The sequence below is a fragment of the Sceloporus occidentalis genome, unplaced genomic scaffold (assembly GCF_023333645.1).
Source record: "Sceloporus occidentalis isolate IW3139 unplaced genomic scaffold, rSceOcc1.0.p SCAF_1, whole genome shotgun sequence".
NCBI lineage: Eukaryota > Metazoa > Chordata > Lepidosauria > Squamata > Phrynosomatidae > Sceloporus > Sceloporus occidentalis.
The window spans coordinates 163428981-163449378 of record NW_028316981.1 but is presented as its reverse complement, the minus strand read 5'-3'; the positions used below and the strand labels follow the sequence as shown (position 1 = coordinate 163449378).

The following is a 20398-nucleotide window of genomic DNA, read 5'->3' as shown; positions in this document are numbered from 1 at the left end:
TTTCCAATCTTAAACTGCTTCTCTCCACCTGGTTTTCTCTTGGCAGCAGCTTCTGGCCTTTGCCCCCTTCAGGAGAAAATCAGCTGGAGAGTAGTTGGTTTGGTGAGAAAGGTATGTCTGGAGGGGGGTTCAGCACCTCCTTGCTATGCTTGAAATTGTCCCGCAGCCCCGTGCTTTATAGAAGGGGTGGGGAACATGCATTCTCCTTAGCTGGCTTTGGACTGCAACTCCTATCACTCTTCACCACTGACTATACTGGAAGGGCTGATGGGAGTTGCAGTCCAGCAACAGCTGGAAGGCAACTGAGTTTCCCCCACCCGCTGCTTTATAGAATTTGATGATAACGTCACATGCCATTTGTCCCTGAGGGGTGTGGATCCGTCCTGGCTGGTTTGACTTAGCTGACACCTTTAACTCTGGTAGCTCTTTCTGGTTGTGGATGTTTTAGACACAATTTTCATACTGGAACTGCTGCCCCTGGCTGAACCCATGCTCCCCACAAGACCCTTCCCGCTGGAGGAGCTGATGCTGGTTCCTCCCATGCTCAGCCCCCCTCCGTAGCCAAGGCCAGCCCCTCCTGCAAGGCCCATGGCACTCCCGCCACCGCTGTAGCTCATGCCTCCAGATGAATGGACAACAGCTGCAAAGAGACAAGAGAAAAGGCACAGGGTTGGTAGAGAAACAATATTTCAGAAGAGTATCAGAGCTCTGGAACAAGTAAATACATGGACAGAATGATGGAGGCAGAAAGAGATGGAAGATGCATCACATCACCTTTAGAAGTATGTTAGGGATACAAAGAATACTCTTTAATATTCACATCCACAATGAAAAGAAGGTGACACTTGAGACATCCCAACAAAGAGATTCAACTAGCCACAAGCTTCTTTGCACCTTAGGGCTTTGTTGGGGTGAAGATTCATCTGTGCAGAAATAAATGTAGTTTTCTTACACAGAAAATGTGTTATTCTGTAATATACTCTGGTTCCTTCTTAAAAATATATTCTATCAGTTTCCTAATGGAGGCAAATATTCTCTGTTGACAAAGGCTTGGTACAGACTGGTGCAAAGCACTGGCCTGGGGCCGATTTTAGGGCTCGGGCACCATCATGGCTCACCCTGTCCACACAGAGGCTGCCATGATGACATACGTGCAGCGCAGCATTCAAATGGCCTATTTTGTCAGTGTGTGTGAGGGTGGTAATGGTGCCCACCGGGAGTGGGTTCTTTTTATGCCTCCTGGAGGCCACGCCGTTTGGTAGGTGCAGCCTTCATGTGGGGCAAAAATGGGCAGCTACAGGCCGCCCTTTTGATGCGGTCTGTACAACCCCAAAGTTATCAAGTCATGTCCAACCCTAGGGGGTGGTGCTCATCTCCGTTTCTAAGCCGAAGAGCCAGCATTGTCAGAGACTACTCTCTGATCAAATAGCCAGCATGATTGCACAGAAAGCTATTTACCTTCCCACTGGAGTGGTACCTGTTTATCTACTTGCATTTGCATGCTTTCAAACTGCTAGCTTGGCAGAGGCTGTGCCTAGTGATGGGAGCTCATCCTATCATATGGGTCCCAGGCCTCGAACTGCCAACCTGCTGATCTTGCAATCAACAGAGTCAGCGTCTTAACCACTTGAGCCACCACAGCCTTCAGTTTCCTAGTACAGTGCACCCACACCATATGTGGGCTCACCATACTTGGCTTCAAGCATATGCTGAAGCCACGTGACAATAAAATAAATGGTGCAGGTGCCGCAAGCACGCACCCCATTATTTGCAATGGGGCACGAGCAGAACAGATCCCCCGCATAAGGGAAGGGCCCACTGTACAACACTAAAATCTCTACACCATGCCAGTTCCCGCCAGTCCTAGGCTACAGCATTGTTTTGATGTGAATCTGAGGTTTCTACATTAGGCCAAAACGGAGGAAAACAAATAGCTTTTGTTCACCCTTTGGTTGCCGTCAGGTATTGCCTAGAGCAAAATATGAGTCAACTTCAGTCTCCCTGAAGTGAAACATCAGGAAAATATCAAGAAAAGTAAAAAGAGTTTCAAAAACATTTGTATAAAATTTCAGGGGCTTTTGCAAATTTCTAGTGGTGGCAACCACCGCTGTTTGTGCAGATGTATTGGTATAAACTCTGCAGTACTTTGGCTATCTTTTGCCAGAAGGGAAGGTAGGAAGGAGGGAAAGTAGGAGGATGACATAATACATAAGAGGATCGTAACTTTCATCTTACTGAGTTTCTTGTGATTCACATGTTTGTTACTTACAGATGTTTACTGCGCCAACTCCCTCTCCAGCAAGCCTGTTAAAGAAGGAACAAGGGAAGTTATTGTTGGGCTCAGCATCTTGAAGTACAGGAGCTTCTTGAAGTATTTGAAACATCTTGAAGTTGCTTCATAGAGCCCCACATTCTAGTTGCTGCATAGTGTTGCACTGAACTCCCAGCAACTCTTAAAAAGGTAGTGAAGAAGGCTGGGAGGTGCAGTTCAACAACATCTGGAGAGCTGCACAATTCCCACCATGACTCCATTGGTGACTCTCTTCTTAATCTTCCTGAATACAGAGTTCATGATGTTCTATTAATCTGAGGCATGAAGGTTTAAAAAAATGACATTGTACATAAAAGTTATGGCAAAAAAAACCTATGATGGAACTACAACTCCACTGAGTGCTGAACCCAACAGGCAATCTCTTGGGCAGTGGGTCCTAGCACAATTCAAGGATTCCTCATTGTAACCCCAAGGGTTAGTGTCCCTCTTCAAAATCAGGAGTGGACAACTGTGGCTATCCAGATGTTGTGGGACTTCAGCTTTCAACAGTTCTTGCAATTGGCAATGCTGGTTTGGACTGATGGAAGCTGCATCCCAACAACATCTAGAGGACTATAGTTGTCAAGCTTTTGTAAAATCATAACTAGCAAACACCTCATGCTCTTGAAATAGCTACCCATGAAAAGTACAATAACACCCATAATTGTGGTATTCTTCATTTCTCTGTGAACAAGTCAACAGTAGGTTCCTGTTCCATGATGTCAATAATGGACCCCTAGGGTGAGTTTCCTCCTCTGCTATGGCTTTCCCAGGCTGAAGCAAAAGCTAGCTGGATGGTACTATGGAAGTGGAGGAAGGAACCCGGTTTGTTGGATCTGCAGAATAAGATGTTGAATTACTGCCATTTATGCAGCTGATTCAATCATAAAATTCTTTTAAGGTATGAACTGTAGAGGTTTGTATGAAGAAAATCAGTCCATATCAGACCAGCATATATCACATTCAAGGCACACCTCCTTGAAAAAGGCTCTCATATTACTCTCAATATTTTTTTTAGTTTTCCCAGCATATAGTATCAGGGTGAGAATTGTGCAGCACTGCATGTATTATAGGACTGCAACTCTCAAAAATCCCAGCTAACCTAGCCAGTGATGGGGGATCTTGGGAGTTGTAGTCCAGCAATTTCTGGAAGGCCACAGATTTCCTACACGTGAGTTAGAGGAAAGTGCTTGCTTCTTCAGTTGCCCCCAGGTTATTCTGGAAGGTGTTGATGGCCTGGTGAGAAAGCTGTCATGGGAACTAAATACAGTGGCCCCTTGTTATCCATTGGGGTTTGGTTCCAGGACTTCCTGTGGATAACAAAATCCTTGGATGCTCAAGTCCCATTAAAAACAAGGGCATAACAAAATGGTGCCCCTTATATAAAATGGCAAAAATCAAGGTTTTCTATTTGGAATTTATATATTTTAAAAATATCATCAAGCTGTGGATACTTGAATCAGTGGATAAAAAAATCAGTAGATTTAGAAGTCTGATTGTATTTTAATTAGGCTCCTCTGCCTAAAGACAACAGATTTGTTAAATTAAGTAACTGTCTAAAGTTACTTTTAGGACTGCAACTCCTGGAGCTGAGCAGGTTGGCTGAGAGGTTCTGGAAACAGCTATGCCTAAAATCAAACATCTAGGATTTGTTCCTGGTTAGATACATCTGCTGCAGCCATGGAAAGTCCAGGCCAATTTTCTTCAACTTAATGTGTTTCAGATGTTTGAGACAGTAACTCCTGTTATCCCTATCTTTTGATTAGCCTGGCTAGAATAGATAGGTGTTGCAATCTGGAGGATGCCAGGTTAGGGAGGGAAGGGTTAGACCTGGAGTGATAAGAAGCCGAGTGGAATATCTCAGAGGAGAAAAGGCTATTCTTCTGCGGCCACCGCTGCATTACAGCTGTGTGTCTAGGCTTCTGTTCAGCCCATGCCAAAACACACACAAGATAGACTACCATTAACATTTCACATTCTGCCCACCTGCTCTCCTCTCCTTCCAGCAGCTTTCTGTAGGTGGCGATCTCAATATCCAGGGCCAGCTTGACGTTCATCAGCTCCTGGTACTCTCGTAGCTGGCGGGCCATGTCTGCCTTGGCCTTTGTTAGAGCCTCCTCCAGTTCAGCTAGCTTGATCCTGGCATCTTTTAGGGCAAGTTCTCCACGCTGCTCTGCATCGGCAATGGCTGCCTGCAGGCTGGCACACTGCAAGAAGCACGGGCAAGATCTTGATTCAGAGTGCACTGTATTTTAATTAGTAGCCTTAATACAGTTTAGTCATGATAGCATCTCACCATTCAGTTCACTAGTGATGACAGCTATAAGCGTGTATATCTTTTCACATCTTTGTGATGGTGCCCCAGATGTTATTTAAATGCAACTCCCATCATCTTTCAAGTGATGGGAATTCCAGTTCAATAACATTCATAAGGCCAAAAAACTCTTTTCCTGAATGTCACAAGAACTCCATGTTGGAATTCTTGCATTTGCAAGCAAACTGGTCCCTAGCAACTGAAAGTATGATCATAATTAAAACTCAGGAACCTGAAAAACACCATCCAAACTTTGGAAATACTGTGCTCATTTTCTTTCATTCTTTTTTTTTTTGCTTCCCTCCAAGGTTTATTCCATCAGACTGAAGCCTCCCCCCACTTTTTTTGTTTTTTGTTTTGGCTCATGATCTATTGTTGTCTTTGAAATTTGTTGGCCACTCTGCAGAGCAGTACCTGCTTTTTCACATTGTCAATCTCAGAGTGGAGTCTTTGGATCATGCGGTTCAGCTCTGAAATCTCAATCCTTGTGTTGCGCAGGTCATCTCCATGTCTTCCAGCTGACAGCTGCAACTCTTCATACTGGGAGAAAGAAAGGTGGACCAAACAACATGAAATGATTCTAACTCCTATGTCTCAGCTAAGATATTTGGTGAAGAATTACTAAGGAAATTTGTCCAATGTGGTGTTTCATTTTCAATTGAATGTCAAAAAGCAGTAACTTCAAACTACACATACATACACACACACACACACACACACACATGTCCCTCTGTTTTTGCAGGCTTGGCGTCTGCATCCCTCACCCATGACAAATGGAGGGGGATAAAATGGGGCGTGCATCTGTGTGCAGCCCTGTGCACGGGGCACGGGGCATGGGCTATTATTTTCAATGGCACTCAGATATTTGTGAGTCACCATTTTCACAGGGGGATCTGGAGCAGATTCCCCGTGAATTGGGAGGGGCTAGTGTGTGTGTGTATCTATAATTGATATATAGTGTGTGTGTGTGTGTGTGTGTGTGTGTGTGTGAGAGAGAGAGAGAGAGAGAGAGAGAGAGAGATAATACACACATACACACATATATATACACATTTGTTCAACACTGTTTTGGATTATGTTCTATAAAGGTTATTGTCTGTCTGTCAGTGGTCCATTGAGGGTAAGGCTTTCAGATACAGGCTTAGTTTGATCTCTCAGCAGAATGAACAGGAAGGTTCTCATTACAAAGGAGGTTTGGCGGATCATATAGTATGGAAGTAAGTGAGTGATTACACATGATCACCTGAAGAACCAGCTATCACTTTCTCTGGTAAGACAGTTAAATTCAGAGTTTAATACTATCCAACAATACCTCTGCTTACTAAGATAACACAGATTTCCTATACTATCAACAAAATGAAACTCATTCATACCTAAAAAAACTTAAAGCTGAGGACCTTCTTAAATTTGACTCACCAGCTAAAAATTCTGATTCTTCTTACCTTGGTTTGATACCATGATTCGGCCTCAGCTCGACTCCTGTTGGCAATGTCCTCATACTGGGCCTTGACCTCTGCAATGATGGAATTCAGATCCAGGTTTCGACTGTTGTCCATTTGGAGAATGACAGAGGTGTCTGAAACTTGGGCTTGCATCTGGGCTAATTCCTACATATATAGAGAGAGAGACAGAGAGGGGGGAGGGGAGGATTGTTCACCAGGTGAAAGATGCTACAGTTTCCTGCTAATTCAGAGAGTGACTTTACACAGAACTTCATTAAAAAACAAAACAAAACAAGAATAGACAAACAAGCAAATATATAACTCCTAGGGGTTGTGGATTAGGACCAGGTCAAAATATTTTGCTGTCTGACACAGATCAGTAAATGTACCCCTCCAACCCAATAAATGAAGTCAAAGAATGCAGGGCTTCTCTGCACTGTCCAGGATATTCTGGGGGCAGTCTGGAGTGTCCTGGCCTCAGAGCTGCCTCAGTCTCCTCCCCATTATCTGGCCCTCCATTTTTATGCCAGGGCAGCTGTATGTAGGGGTTTCCCATTCAAGAGCCCAGCACATCCACTCCCTCTCAGGACACCTGTGGACACAGCCACCCCAGTGCAGAAAGGGAGGTCTCTAGATCTTCCCAGTATGTTTTTAAATTTTGTTTTGAGGGTGTTATACCCTGGTTCTGCTGCTGAATGTACCAGACGTCAACCGAACTGTTTGCAACAGAACTGAGTTTTGGGCTGTGCATCATTCAAACAGGATGAATGCCAGAATGGGGGCTGGGGACTAGGGGAGCAGATCTTTTGGCCCTGCAGACAAGGCCACAGTATACTAGGCCAGCCTAGTAAGAATATGAGACAGAGAAAATCCTGCAAGTGTCTCTTGTTCGTCCTTTTTAGTAAAAATAGAATAAAGAAATAAAACAACTAACAATGAACTGTCCTTTCATGGAATGATATCTGAAATCTACCACTTGAAGTAACTACCTCACCTTTCTCAATGATAGGTCTACAACCTTATTACTCAGGACTTGAAGAAGGCTATCCAGTGACTGCTAATGGTGAGAATTCAGCCACAGCACAAGACTTTGCGGGTGCTTGCTGGTTTAGAACCCATGTCTAATTCTAATTCTTTGCTGTTCACCCAGCTAGAAGACATTTAATCCTGTTTGCATTTTATTTGAGCATCTAAGCATCATATTATTTTTTACATTACAGGTTGTTTTAGCTATATTGTATTACCATACAGCAGAAACTGCTTTGAGTCCCATATGTGAGAAAAGCAGGTTAAAAATTAAATAAATATTAAATAAACCACCATCTATCTTCAGCTGGAATCTTTTAGCTGCCACCTAGCAATTACATCCCTTTCCATGAGAATTTAAATGGCATCATATAAGCATATCTTATACAGATCAGCATCACAGCTAAGCAGTTAAAATTTTATTCTCACTATCATCATTAGTAGCCAATAAAGCCTAGAAAGTGACTTTCCTTACCGCATCATAGAAACTTTTCAGGAAAAGGAGCTCATCATTCATGGAATCCACTCTGGCTTCCAGCTCAACCTTGTTCATAAAGGCAGCATCCACATCCTGGAAAAAGAAAAAAGATCAAACAGACTGAATTCTGTAGCATCTGCTATAGAGCCAAAGTGAAAGCTAAAAACACAAAGATTAAATCAGGGTGGGGAAAGTTAGGTCTTCCATATCTTTTAGGATAGGACTTCCATCAGCCTAATAGTCTAAAACAGAGATGGGCACACTACATTTTGTGTATTTTGTGACCCTGAGAGACCCCTGGAGATAAGCAAATATGCCAAGTTTTTCAAATGTTTTGTACCCAAATGCCCAAATGTAGTGGGACCATTTCCACTACATTTGGGGGGAGGGGGCTGGGCCAATTTATTCCCAGGAGAAGTTATTTTTTGGAAATAGAAAGTGAGTTCTGGTCATTTCCTCTTGTTAAAAACATATTTGGGGACAAAAAGGTTTTTTTAAAAAAAATGGTGGGACCAGGTTCAGTGTTTGTATGTGGGGGTAGGGTGGCCCTCCAATTTCTCCTGAGAGGCTAATGCAGTTCTCTAGCCTTCCACAGTTGCCCACCCCAATCCAAAACATCTGATGGCCACATGTCTTCAAACTGAGTTTGAACATGTGTGTACGTATATGACTTCAAGTCTTCTGTCAACTTATGGCAACCCCATTAATTTCTTATGGTTTTCTTAGGTAAGAAATACTCAGAGGTAGTTTTGCTAGAATAGTGATTCCCAAAGTGGGGGGTACACCCTCCCCTCAGTGGCAATGGAAAGATCCAGGGGGTGGTGAGGAGGAAAGGGGGCAGTAAGGGGTGGTAAGACAGGAAAGAGGGCAGCAGGGAAGCTTTCAGTCAAAGTACTGGTGTGCAAGAAAGAAAAAGGGAACCATCAGCCTTTAGGACCATGGTGGGGATGAGGGTTGCATGAAAATTCTTTAAAACCACTGCACAGCCTCACTGATTGCCTCATGTGGTGGTATCTTCCACTCTTTCACCTGCCTGTGTGAATTCACTCCCTTAGCCACATCTTTTGCTAGTAGTGATGATGGTAGTTGAGAAACATGCGAGGCTAGGCTCAGGGCATTCCTTCTGTAGCCCAGAGTAGTGCTATTCTGAGATAGATTTAGGAGATTATCAAACACAGACAGGATAGGGATGGGATCACTCCCTGTCCTTACCCCGTCATTAACCCATCGATGTCTGCGATAGCAGGAAAGGCTTTCAAATAATACTGCTGATCCCACCATTAACCCATCATTAAAGCACCATTGCAATGACACAAACTTCCATTATACAAAATGCCAGCCAATGTTGCTTGAATGATAGGTTAATAAGGTTAATAATGGGATCTGAGCAACATCATTTCTAAGTCTTTTGTGTAATCGCACTCATTCACGTTTCCCGGATGGGTTAATGATGGGTTCTGCCCGACATTGTCTGAAAGTCCTTCCCACGATTGCGCACGAAGGATGGGACAGGAATGGGACAAGGACAGGACAACCGCTGTGTGATAGGCTCCTTAGTGACATACAAGAAGTTAGAGTATGTGGCAGCAAGGAAGTAACAGCAAAAAAAGAGCTTTCAAATTTAGTACCCTGCTTAAGCTTTGTAACCTTTGCGAGGACTTAGTTGTCAGGCTGGAGCTGCATTGCTGCTCCTGCTTTCTTTTTTCAGACAAACTGAGAGAAGAGTTAGCAGGTGAAACAATGTGTGTGTGTGTCGGTGTGGGGGGGGGGGACACTTGAAACTTTGTGGGGAAGATATGCCTCTGCGGAAGGAGGGGGAGGAGTATCTGGGGTTGATTCTTGGAAAGAGTCCTTCACCTTGCAGTAGTTCCTGTAGTTAAATCTCTTTCCCACATCCATGTCAGTCTCCAGAGCATGTGGCATCTTGGAACCCCCTAAACACATATACCAGCTATGCCCCGCTTTGCCCCAATGAAGAAAAATTGATAGTCCTTCCTCACCAGGGAGAAGCTTCTCCCTTTACACCGGTGCATTTTGGAAGCGGCAGCCAAGCCGCTGGCTAAGCAGCAACTGAAAAACCTCTTGCATGCACTGGCCTTTGCTGGAAGGGCAGCATGGGCAAAAGACTTCTCAGTTGCTGGTCAGCCAGCAGCTCATATGTTGCTCCCAGGGTGACTGGCTGCAAAGGGAGCAACAACCAAGATCAGCCAGTCAAGTAGTGATCAAAATGCCTCTTGCTCAGTCTGGCCTTTGCCAGAAGACCAGCACAGCTGAGAGGATTCTCAGTCGCTGCTCAGCCAGTTGCTTAGCTGCTGCCCCCAAGGTGACCAGGTGCAAAGGGATCAGTGACCTAGGAGATTTTTATACAGGAAAAAAAAGCTGGGAATAAAAAGCATGCTGACGGCAAAGTTGTACGATCGTACTGAAGATTCTCAGACACATCGTGCTGATCCAGGACTTCTCCCAGGAAGAATCAGGAATGCTCCAGCAACAAACCATTCATGGGGACGTCTCATTAATGGTTTGTCGCTGCCGTATTTCTGGGTCTTCATGGGTTAAGAACTGGATCAGTGCAAGGTCATCTGAAAATCTTCAGCACTTTTACTCCCAGCATTTTTCCCCATGTGAAAAACTCCCTCAATTTGTTGTCTTGAATTTGCAGTAGAACAGTAGACCTAATATCCAGAAATACACATGGAGGGGCGCTAGAGGGGCACAGACATTCACAAAAAAGAGAGAACTTTAAACGGGAATTAGTTACAGTTGGATGAGGTACCTAGTTACTGTTGTACTTACATTTTTTTAAAAGTAACTTTTTTACTTTCTACTGTTTCTCAAAATAACTGAATTATTTTGCAAGTTTAAAAATGAATAACAAATGTCTGGACTCTGGTACAAGTCATTTGGATTCTGCCCATTGTTTCATTTCATTGCTCGAACACTTACAACAAGCCATATGATAACAGAAGTCACTTTTCAAACCACTGGATATTCCTCCACCAATATTTACTGAGACTATATCCCTGTAGTTTTAAAAGTAACTAGAAGGTTACAGTTATGGCTAGGAATGGGAAACTGTATGTTTGGCTTTCTCTTGCATGAAAATGTTGTGGATTTTAGGTAAATTTTGATAAATATCAAAGAAACATGAAATTCTCATCTATCTCTAAGGATGAATAGATCTGCTTTGTTCTACAGCAGGATCTTGCATGTTTTGACACATGCTGATTTTTCTAAAAAAGCAAATGAAATTTTCCAGTTACACCACAAAATGAGCTGCTGTCTCTAACCAAGAAGCTTATAGCACCCATTCCCCCCCCCCCCCTGTTATGGGCACGGCAAGGGACCGCTTGGGGCTGGGTGAGTCTGAGGAAAAACGCATTTTACCGCACCTCAAAGTGTCCTCAAAATGGCTCCACTCCATCGCCCGGGCCCCAAACTGTCCCCATTCAGTGCTGAGGAGCTTCCTTTGCGAAGATGGAATGGGGCTATTTTGAGGATACTTTGAGGTGCGGTAAAATGCATTTTTCCTCAGACTCACCCAGCTCCAAGTGGCCTCTTCCCGTGCCCATAAAGGGGGGGGGGGGGGGGAAATGGATGCGATAAGCTTCCAAGTCACAATTGTAAGATAATATGGCTATGCCTTAGCTATGACAAAAATCGACATAATTACAAAGAAACTGTTGTTTGGTTTATGCATGGGTGGCTTGTGCCTGTGCATATATGCCCCTCACATCTACAATTTATGGATTACTCACCTTCTTGAGCACCACAAATTCATTTTCTGCACATGTACGCTTGTTGATTTCTTCTTCATACCTATTAAGAGAAAAAGGTATAATATAACTCATAAGTGCTGGAAAAATACATGTCCAAAAGGAGATTAGTAAAGAAGCATCATCCTGTTCTGTTATCCCAACCATTTCACTGGCTTTCTTTTTAAATTGTCCTTCCATCATCTATTACCTATCAGAGGGATAAATGGATGAAAGATAGAGTGGAATCTACAGGAGGATTTTTAGGCAGTTTGAAGTATATCTGGCTTTCATTCTTTTTAAAGCAATGGCCACAATAAAATCACTATTCTCCAACAAAACATTGTAGTGTGGAATGAAATAATATGTTTGTGTGTGTGACTGTGTATGTAGGATCTGTTTGTCTGTGTATGAGAGCAAGAGAGCAAGAAAGAGACAAGAAGTGGAATTTTGTGTGAAAGGATTGTGAGCTCTGTTCTGTTCTGGTCCTCATGGCAAGTACTTAGAGTCAGAATTCTTGAATTTTAAAATCCTGAGATCAGGATTTTAGAAGCAAACTAAGATGAGCTTTTAATGGCATGTTAAGCTGTTTTGTTGGCTTATGTATAGTCTTTTAATGAACTGTAACTTTACAAATTATTTAACTGTTTTTAAGATAACTTTTATATTTATATTTTATTGATTTTTGTATAGCTTTTAATGTGCCTTGGTTTTAATAAGATGTACGCCAGTTCGAGTCCCAATATGGGGGGGGGGGGGGGGAGAGGCAGGGTATCAATGAATAAAACAAATAATAAATAATATCTAGTAAAAATGAAATCAATTCTGCAAGCCTGAAGTTTACTCATCCCAGTTTGCCTTATTAGGTTGTAGATAGAATAAAATGAAGGACTAAAAGCTGATGTGCACAGAATAAAAGACTAGAATTTACAAGTGCAAATTTCAAATCCAGTTTAAGAACATAACATGGCCCAACAGAAGCAGAGCCAAGGTTCACCTAATCCAGCAAAGATAGTCAGCTAGATGAGTCTAGGAAGGCCACAGAGGAATTTATCGCATTGGCTTTGCTCCCATGATAGATGTCGGATGTAACTTTAAGAAGGTGAATCTTACGGCATTTCCCCATTGCCAGGGAGTATGCAGCCCATTTACAAACCGGGCTTCTGCTGCATCTTTTCAAGAATGGGAAAATCCCATTCTTGAAAAGATGCAGGAGGAGCCCAGAGAAGCCCAGGTTGCAAATAGGCTGCATACTCCCTAGCGATGGAAAAATATGATAAGATTCACTTTCTTAAAGTTACATCCCGCATCTATCATAGGAGCAAAGCCAATGTAATAAACTCTTCGGCAACAGCCCTTTTTTAAATTGGTCATGAATTTTTGTTACTCAGAGGTAACATGCCTCTCAGCATGGAGTCTCCATTTAGCTATCCCAGCCAATTAATTTCAAAAAGCACAGACAGATCTCTTGTGCATTTCATCAAGTCATTCTGAAACCATCTAAACTGGTGGCCAGCACCACAAGCAAAATTTCATTATGCATGTTTGAGTATATGGCTATTTCAGAAAACAGATTTTGTAATCACTCTGGAAAATATATTTAATTACTTTCCCCTCCAGGGGTACATTTTAAGGTCATAATGAACAGTAAACTTCAACTTGTACAGCTCGAGAACACAGCCGTGCTAGTCTGGATCAGTATGCACAGGTATTCTGTAGCACCTTGGAAACTAACAGAAAAAGAGGTTGGTATTATATGCTGGCAGACAACAAAGGCTTAAACTCCCAACTTCCTTCTCTCAATTAGTCTAAAATGTGCTACAAGTTCCCTGTGTGTGTTGTTCAATTCAATTACTTTTATACTGTCTTGTTCTTCCTAAAAACTTGCATTCAATATGCAGTGATGGTGATTTGGTATGCAAATTAGGAGAAGAAGTCAGTTTGGACTCTACATGCAAATCTGGCTCCAGGTGTTCTAAAACTCAGTCTTGGTCCCTTGGATCAAAGAAACAGCAGCAGGGAACCAGAGCTGTGCTCTCAAAATTGAGAGCTCGGGAAAATTACATTGTTGGATTACAAGTTCTAGAATCTCTCAGCAACCTGACCATGCTGGCTAGGGAATTTCAGACATTGTGGTCTCAAAAAACAATATTTCCAAACTCTGCCCAAATTCTTCAACATTTCTGGATGGGTAAAGCAACTTGAGGACTATTTCATCCAGATTCTCCAGAGAAAGGAGAAATTCTCCAACAGGATTCTCAAGGGTGAGGATCACCATGAGCAATAGCAGCAGCCCAGCTTCTTTCATTTGCCCTACCAAGGCTTAGTCATTAGGCTGCTGCTTCCTAACTTCCATTTTGCATCCTTCACAATGCCCCAGAACTAATGCCATTCTGAGGGTTATATGTATATGAGTTTGTAGGAAATGGTAGCCATCATACTCCAAAAATGTAGAAGAAAGTTTGGAGGAAATTGTACAGTATGGTGTTTGTACAGAAGGAGGCAGTGGGAGATGGTGTCAGAAAAATAAAATCTCAGAAATGTTTCTGAGAAAAATATAACACTTATGAGAATTGGAAGCTGAACATGCCCCTGCTGTTAGCAGTTGGTTTTGTAGCTGGGCATGCCATTGTTACCCTTCAGATCTCCCGTAGACGCCACCTGAGGGGACAGTCGAATATTGTCATTTTACAAATAATGTTTTATTACATTATGTGTTGATTCCATGCTAATGCTCAATATTATTTAATTTGCCTTCATTTGATTTATGTCAAACTGACTTCAATGCTCCTTATAGGTGATAAGGCCATGTGTAAATTATAAACTAAAATAATGGAAGTCTTAAAAATTATTTCAAACATTTCATACTGGATTTGAGCAGCAGAAAGTAAAATTCTTAACTATACATTGGAGGAGGGATAAATGAACTGGTTTGTACCATATCAATTTTGGCTTTATTCACAAATCTGTTTCGTCCAATATATGGTATCAGTCTCCATTTGACAACTTGTTCTTTAAAATATACATTTATTTTTATGTGGTTTCCTCTGGCATACACCTTTCTGCATGTTTATTGTTATTGTTTATTGCTATTGCTTTGCATTTCCCTACTGTTGTAAGCCACCCGGATTCCCAGTGATTGGGTGGGATATAAATAAATCCAATTATTATTATTATTATTATGTAAACTTCTCTAATATTAATATTAATATTGATTTTCCACATGCAGTTTTAAAGCTGAGAACTGCACTGCAAAATTTAGAGAAGTACATGGACTTGTTTTCTGACCTTCATGCCAGTCCAAGAAGTATAAATTAGATTGTTTCGCTTAAAAGTGCAAGACTACAACTTCTCCTGTCTTTATTTCTGAACCTCCTGGATGCCTTAGAAGTGCTTTTGAAATCTGTAGAGGATGATCTGCTGTCTGAGTCTTAAGTCCTGGATCAAATTGCTACTCAACATGGCAACTAAAAGATGCAAGGTCAGGATGCAATTCATCAAGCTAGCATTCCTTACAAGAGCTTCTCTGCTACCAGTTCACATAAGAAAGATAAGCCTTGCAACAGTCAGATATCAATGAGCTAAACCATAACCTGAACGAAAAAAACCATGTTCTGCTCAATCTCAAAATAAGGTAAAATAATCCTGAAGTATCTTCATATTTCTACTTTGGACATACTCTTTATGTTGAATGTTTCAGAAGGAATGCAAACATGAATATGCCCAGACTAGCTTTATTGCCTTGACTTTGAGGAGAAGCCAACACAAATCTATCCATTTTGGTTTTTCAAATGGTGCCAGATAGGAAGCTGCCAAAAGATGCTGTAGAAACTGGTCTTTGAGGGAGCAGGCCTCATCATATGACCAACCCTTGGGGGAAATGGTATTCTCCAGAGCTTAGCCATGGAAGCAGGACAACCGCCAAATCCTCATGAAAGAACTCTCTTTTAAAACTCTAATAATTTTACACCTTATATGAAAACAAACAACTTTTATCTGCCCTTGTGACAGTGTTCTCATGTTGCTGGAACCTGGCATTAAGCTCATTAACACCTTTCCTAGAAATTAGTCAGAGAAGCATGAATGCCATCTTAGTGATTTCAGAAGCTCTAAGGTCACACAGCTGAGGGTGGGGTGGGGGAGAATCAGGGTGGGATTTCCTTATGGATGGAATTCTGCAGCAGCAGTTGGGGAAGTTGTTGGCTTGTACAAATCCCTGTCCATCTATCACTAACAACTGAGAAAAAGAAAGGATTCAGTGTTCATCAGGAACTTTCTTGAAGGTGATCGTAGGTGTACATGCACTTTAGTCAGTACCACACCCATATGTGGGTGATGACACTGGCTACCTACTCTTTGGAAAGGGAACTTTTAGCACCTTTGAGACTAACTGAGTGAAAGAAGTTGTAGCACAAGCCTTCATAAACTGGGTCTACATCCTCAGGTACAGCAAGATGCAAGTATACAAAGGCTAATGCTACAACCTCTTTTGCTCAGTTTCAAAGCATTTAGCAATAGCATTTATATTTCTATACCACTTAATAATGAACTCAGCATTCTCTAAGTGGTTTACAATCTGTAAACCAATTGCTTGCAATAGGTTTGGTACTCATTTTACTGATCTACGAAAGGATGGAAGGCTGAATCAATCTTGGAGTCCTGGGATCAAACTCACAACCTTGTGGCTGCAATACTCACATTTAGCCTCTATGCCACCAGGGCCCCTTCGAGTTAGTTTCAAACATGCTACAAGGTCCCTTTACATACTGATAGTCCGGATTAATATGACTATGTCTTTGAATTCTACTTTTGGGAAAGGTTCTGATGTCTAAGGGAACAGTTAATCTGACCCAGACCTTTGTGCAGAGTACACTGGTGTGCTATCTGCCTCCATGAATACCTCCTCATGCTTTCTGGTGGAGAGAGCGACCTCTCTGTTAAACAGCCCACAGCACCTTTTACCCATTCTTCCTAGACAGATATTTCACTTGTTGAAACAATTTATTTTCTCTTGAAATATTTACAGCAGGATAGATAGATGTGTGGTCCTTCAGATGCTGTGAACTGTGTCACCTATCAGCCCTAGCTGCTGTCCACAGCCACTGTTTGGTTTATTATTGTATGGGATTTTGTTGAGTAATTTGCCCTTAGTGAAGTGTTCCCCTGAAAGGTGGAGCAATGATAATGATAAAGATGGTAATAATAATAATAATAATAATAATAATAATAATAATAATGAGGGGAAAGCTGGGAAAAGGTCATATGTTTTAATAAAAAGACTAACCAGGAAAGTCTGGTACTAATACTTATTTAATAACAATGCATTCTGTATGGTGTGCTAATGACTAAGGATTCTGTATGGTGTGCTAACAGGACCAGGTCAATGGTGGAGGTGACACCATGAGATACCGCCCTGGGTGACACTAACCCTACTGGCTAGTTCATGGCAGAACAGGACAGGATCACCTTTGAGAAGCAATCACATTCATTATTATTCCTTTTATGTTGCTTACCTGATCCTGTAGTCCTCCACAGCACCCTGCATATTCTTCAGTTCTGATTCTAGGCGTGGCTTCTCTCCACAAATACCCTCCAGCTGCCTCTTTAGATTAGCAATGTATGTCTCAAAGAGTCCATCCAAGTTAGCGCGGGTGACCTTTTGGTCCTGCAAGAGGCTCCATTTAGTCTCCAGCACTTTGTTCTGTTGCTCTAGGAAGCGGACCTAGGGAAAACCCACCAGAGAAGAAACACGTTATACATTAACATTGTTTGCTGACAAAATAAAACATGATAATTGCTAAGCAGAACAGTCCAAAGAAAATAATATCCTAGCACAGTGATGGCAAACCTATGGCACGTGTGCCAGATGTGGCACTCAAAGCCCTCTCTTTGGGCACATGCACCATCGTCCCAACACAGACTTCACTAGAGTTTGTCATTAGAAATCCAGAGAGATGTGGCACTTTGTAATAAATAAGTGGGGTTTGGGTTGCAGTTTGGGCACTCGGTCACTAAAAGGTTCACTACCACTGCATATTCTCTCTCTATTTTAGAAGAGTTGTAAGGAAAGGACCTCAAGACCTCTGCACTGTAAATACACAGAAAGTTTCCAGTCTTGCACAGTATCTTGCACAGAGATCAGTGTCAGATGATTGAAAAAGTCCTGGATCCCTGCAGTTGGTGGCCAAAATGTGAAGATATGGCAATGAAAATGTTAACTGTTATTTTCAAGCATCTGCATCTGTTGCATGGACTTGGTTCTAATAAACTTGTCCAAGATCCTGTATCACAGATGTTGTTACAAATGCATAACATGACCTCTCCTGACCTGACTCCCCAAACCTATTTAGGCTGGTTTGAGGAAGCAGATCAGGAGAATTCACGCAGTTGTGCATTTGTAACGACATTGGTGATGCTATCTGTGATGCTGACTATTGTCAGCAGCTGCACCCAGCAATGTAGGTCTATTCTGCTGGCAGTTGGGATGCTGCATGATGACATATCCAGCCCCCTCTCAACAACCAGTGAGGCTGTGACAATCAGAAGCAGGAAACTTGTCGCAATTCCTCATTGCAACCTTGCTCACTAGCAGGAGGGGGCTGGAAACATTATCCTGCAGTGCCTTGATCGCCAACAGAAGAAACCACCTTTGATGTGGCTATTGCCTATTAAGATGTGTGTGTGATCGGGGGGAAGCATTTGCAATCATGGCAATAGTGCCACAATCATACACACGAATACCAAACAATTATGGCTCAATTATTTACTGCTCCTTTCTACCACATTCCATGGAAGCCAGCTCAGTCCTAATCTGGACTGGATGATGGTAAACAAATTGAAATTTAATACCAGAGAATAATCCAGGGGTTGGGGGGGGGGGGGGGAAATGAAGTGATTCTGGTCAGTTGAAAGGCAGTTCAGGGAATAGGGATTCAGCCTGTGGTGAGTGGGGTTACATTCTCCCTGAAGACACAGGTCTGTAAATTGGGTGTCCTCCAGGATTCAGCCCTAAGTTTCCGAAACCTGGAAACTCAGGTTTGGTCAGTGATCAGGAGTGCATTTGTCCAGTTTGTGTACCAGCTGTTCTGTTCCTTAAGACATCAGATCAAGCCACAGTGAGACAAGGTTTAGTTACATCCCAGCTGGATTACTGTAACATGCTCTATGTGGGGCTGCCTTTGAAGACTGTTCAGAAACTTCAGCTGGTCCAAAGATCGGCATCCAGATTACTAATTAGGGCTGGCTACAGGGAATACACAACTGCCTTGCTGCAACCACTCTTCTGGTTAGCTTGTCTACTTCCAGGCATAACTCAAAGTGTTGTTTTTCCCTATAAAGCCCTACATAGCTCAGGTCATTTGAAGAACCGTATTATGAACCTGCCTGTTGTTTGAGACCTGCTGGGGGCCTCTTCTCTCTGTCCCAGCTTTTTTTCCCATTATCTCATGATAAGGAGATAGACTTTAAAAGCAGATTTTGGGACCACTATAAAAATGAAAAATGACAAGAATGTCATTTCGTGTGCCCATATTTTTATGTGTGTGTAAAGTAGCCCTTTGGGTCTTAGACTGTAGTTACAGTGCAACCCTATATGTCTACTGAAAAGTAAACCTCACCAAATTCAATGGGACTTTCTCCTCTGACCAAGGATAGTAGAACCACTGAACTGGAAGGAGCCCACAAAGTCATAACTCTAACTCTTGGCTCAATGCAGGATGCATCCACAGCATCACTGAGATAACCATCAGCCAGTTAGTGCTTAAGCATCTCCAGTCAAGAGAACAACCTCTGCCCAAGGCAATCTATTCCATTCTTCGACATGTCCTTCCATTAAGAAGTTTATCTCAGTATTTAATAGCCAAAATTTGCTGTCCTCCAGGTTCCAGGCAGGGAATCTGTTTATGAGGAATAGTGATTAATGTTTCTTCTTCTCGTCCTCCTCATCCTCCTCCTTCTAACCTTTCCTTCTTTTGCCTTTTGAGGCCTTCAAAAATGTTGCTAGTATACACACATGTACACTAGCATTTTTCAGGTTTCAACTGGATATCTCTGCCTCCAGTCCACGTCACCGTCTCATGTATTTATTCATAAGTCTATTAAGTCCCATCATATTACTTTTGAACAGCTTTTCCCACCAAATGTGGGCTTTCCTGAGGTGAGAACTGTACCACAGAATTTGGAGAGGGGCAAAAATAGAACTATTAACAATCTTCAGTTCTGTATACAAGTTCAAAATACTCAAAAATTCTTGAGCATCCCTAAATACAATTACAGTGTCGTTGTTGTTGTTGTTTAAGAAACAATATCAGCAGGAATACTTACCTTGTCAATGAAGGAGGCAAATTTGTTGTTGAGTGTCTTGATCTGCTCCTTCTCTTCCTTCCTCACTTTTTGGATGGTGGGGTCAATCTCCAGGTTGAGAGGAGCCAGGAGGTTGGGGTTGACAGTCACCTCATGGATGCCACCAGCTCCAGCACTGTACCCAGCACCACCAACGACCCTGTACCCAACTCCACCATGACCTAACCCATAACCATATCCAGATCGGGCTGTGCGATAGCCACCCATGGAGATTCTTTTACTTCCTCCAAAACCATGGAGGCTCCTGCTCCCAAAGCCACTGGCAGCGTGTCCAAAGCCTGCTCCGCCTCCCCGGGATACTGAAACGGTGCTATAACTAGTTCGGCTGCCTGGAATAACAGCTGAAGATGTGCTAAAATTCTTAGTAACTCTGACTGATTTTTGAGCCATTACTCCTGCACACAAGTAGGAAATAAAAAGAGAGAGATGGAGATAGGAAGTGTGACAAGGCTCCTGGACTATGAAGGTGAAAGGATCCTTCTGAAACCTCAGAGTTCCCCCCTTTTTATCTTATTCACAGGCTGGGTTTGGCCAATGGAGATCATAGGGCAGTGGGCTGAATTAATCATCTTGGTATGTTGGGCATAAGGCCATTTTTTCCATTTTGTTCATCACTGGATGTTCCTAACGTAATGCCCTGGCAATCTGGAGACTTGTAAAACCGAGCAGGAGTTTCTGAGCCTGTATTTTACAGTGCCGGAGGTTCCCTCA

The 20398-nt window shown here is 42.5% G+C and overlaps 1 protein-coding gene across 1 annotated transcript; it reads right to left on the bottom strand.

The window, feature by feature from the left end:
- Nucleotides 1-410: 410 nt before the first annotated feature.
- LOC149322616 (keratin, type II cytoskeletal cochleal-like) lies at nt 411-20077 on the bottom strand. Its single transcript, XM_089480453.1, has 9 exons — nt 19649-20077; nt 16840-17048; nt 11330-11390; nt 7569-7664; nt 6068-6232; nt 5040-5165; nt 4298-4518; nt 2270-2304; nt 411-640 (listed from the first exon to the last, which is right to left on the bottom strand). The coding sequence occupies exons 1-9, from the start codon at nt 20075-20077 to the stop codon at nt 411-413; spliced, it is 1572 nt and encodes a 523-aa protein (XP_089336579.1).
- Nucleotides 20078-20398: the final 321 nt, after the last annotated feature.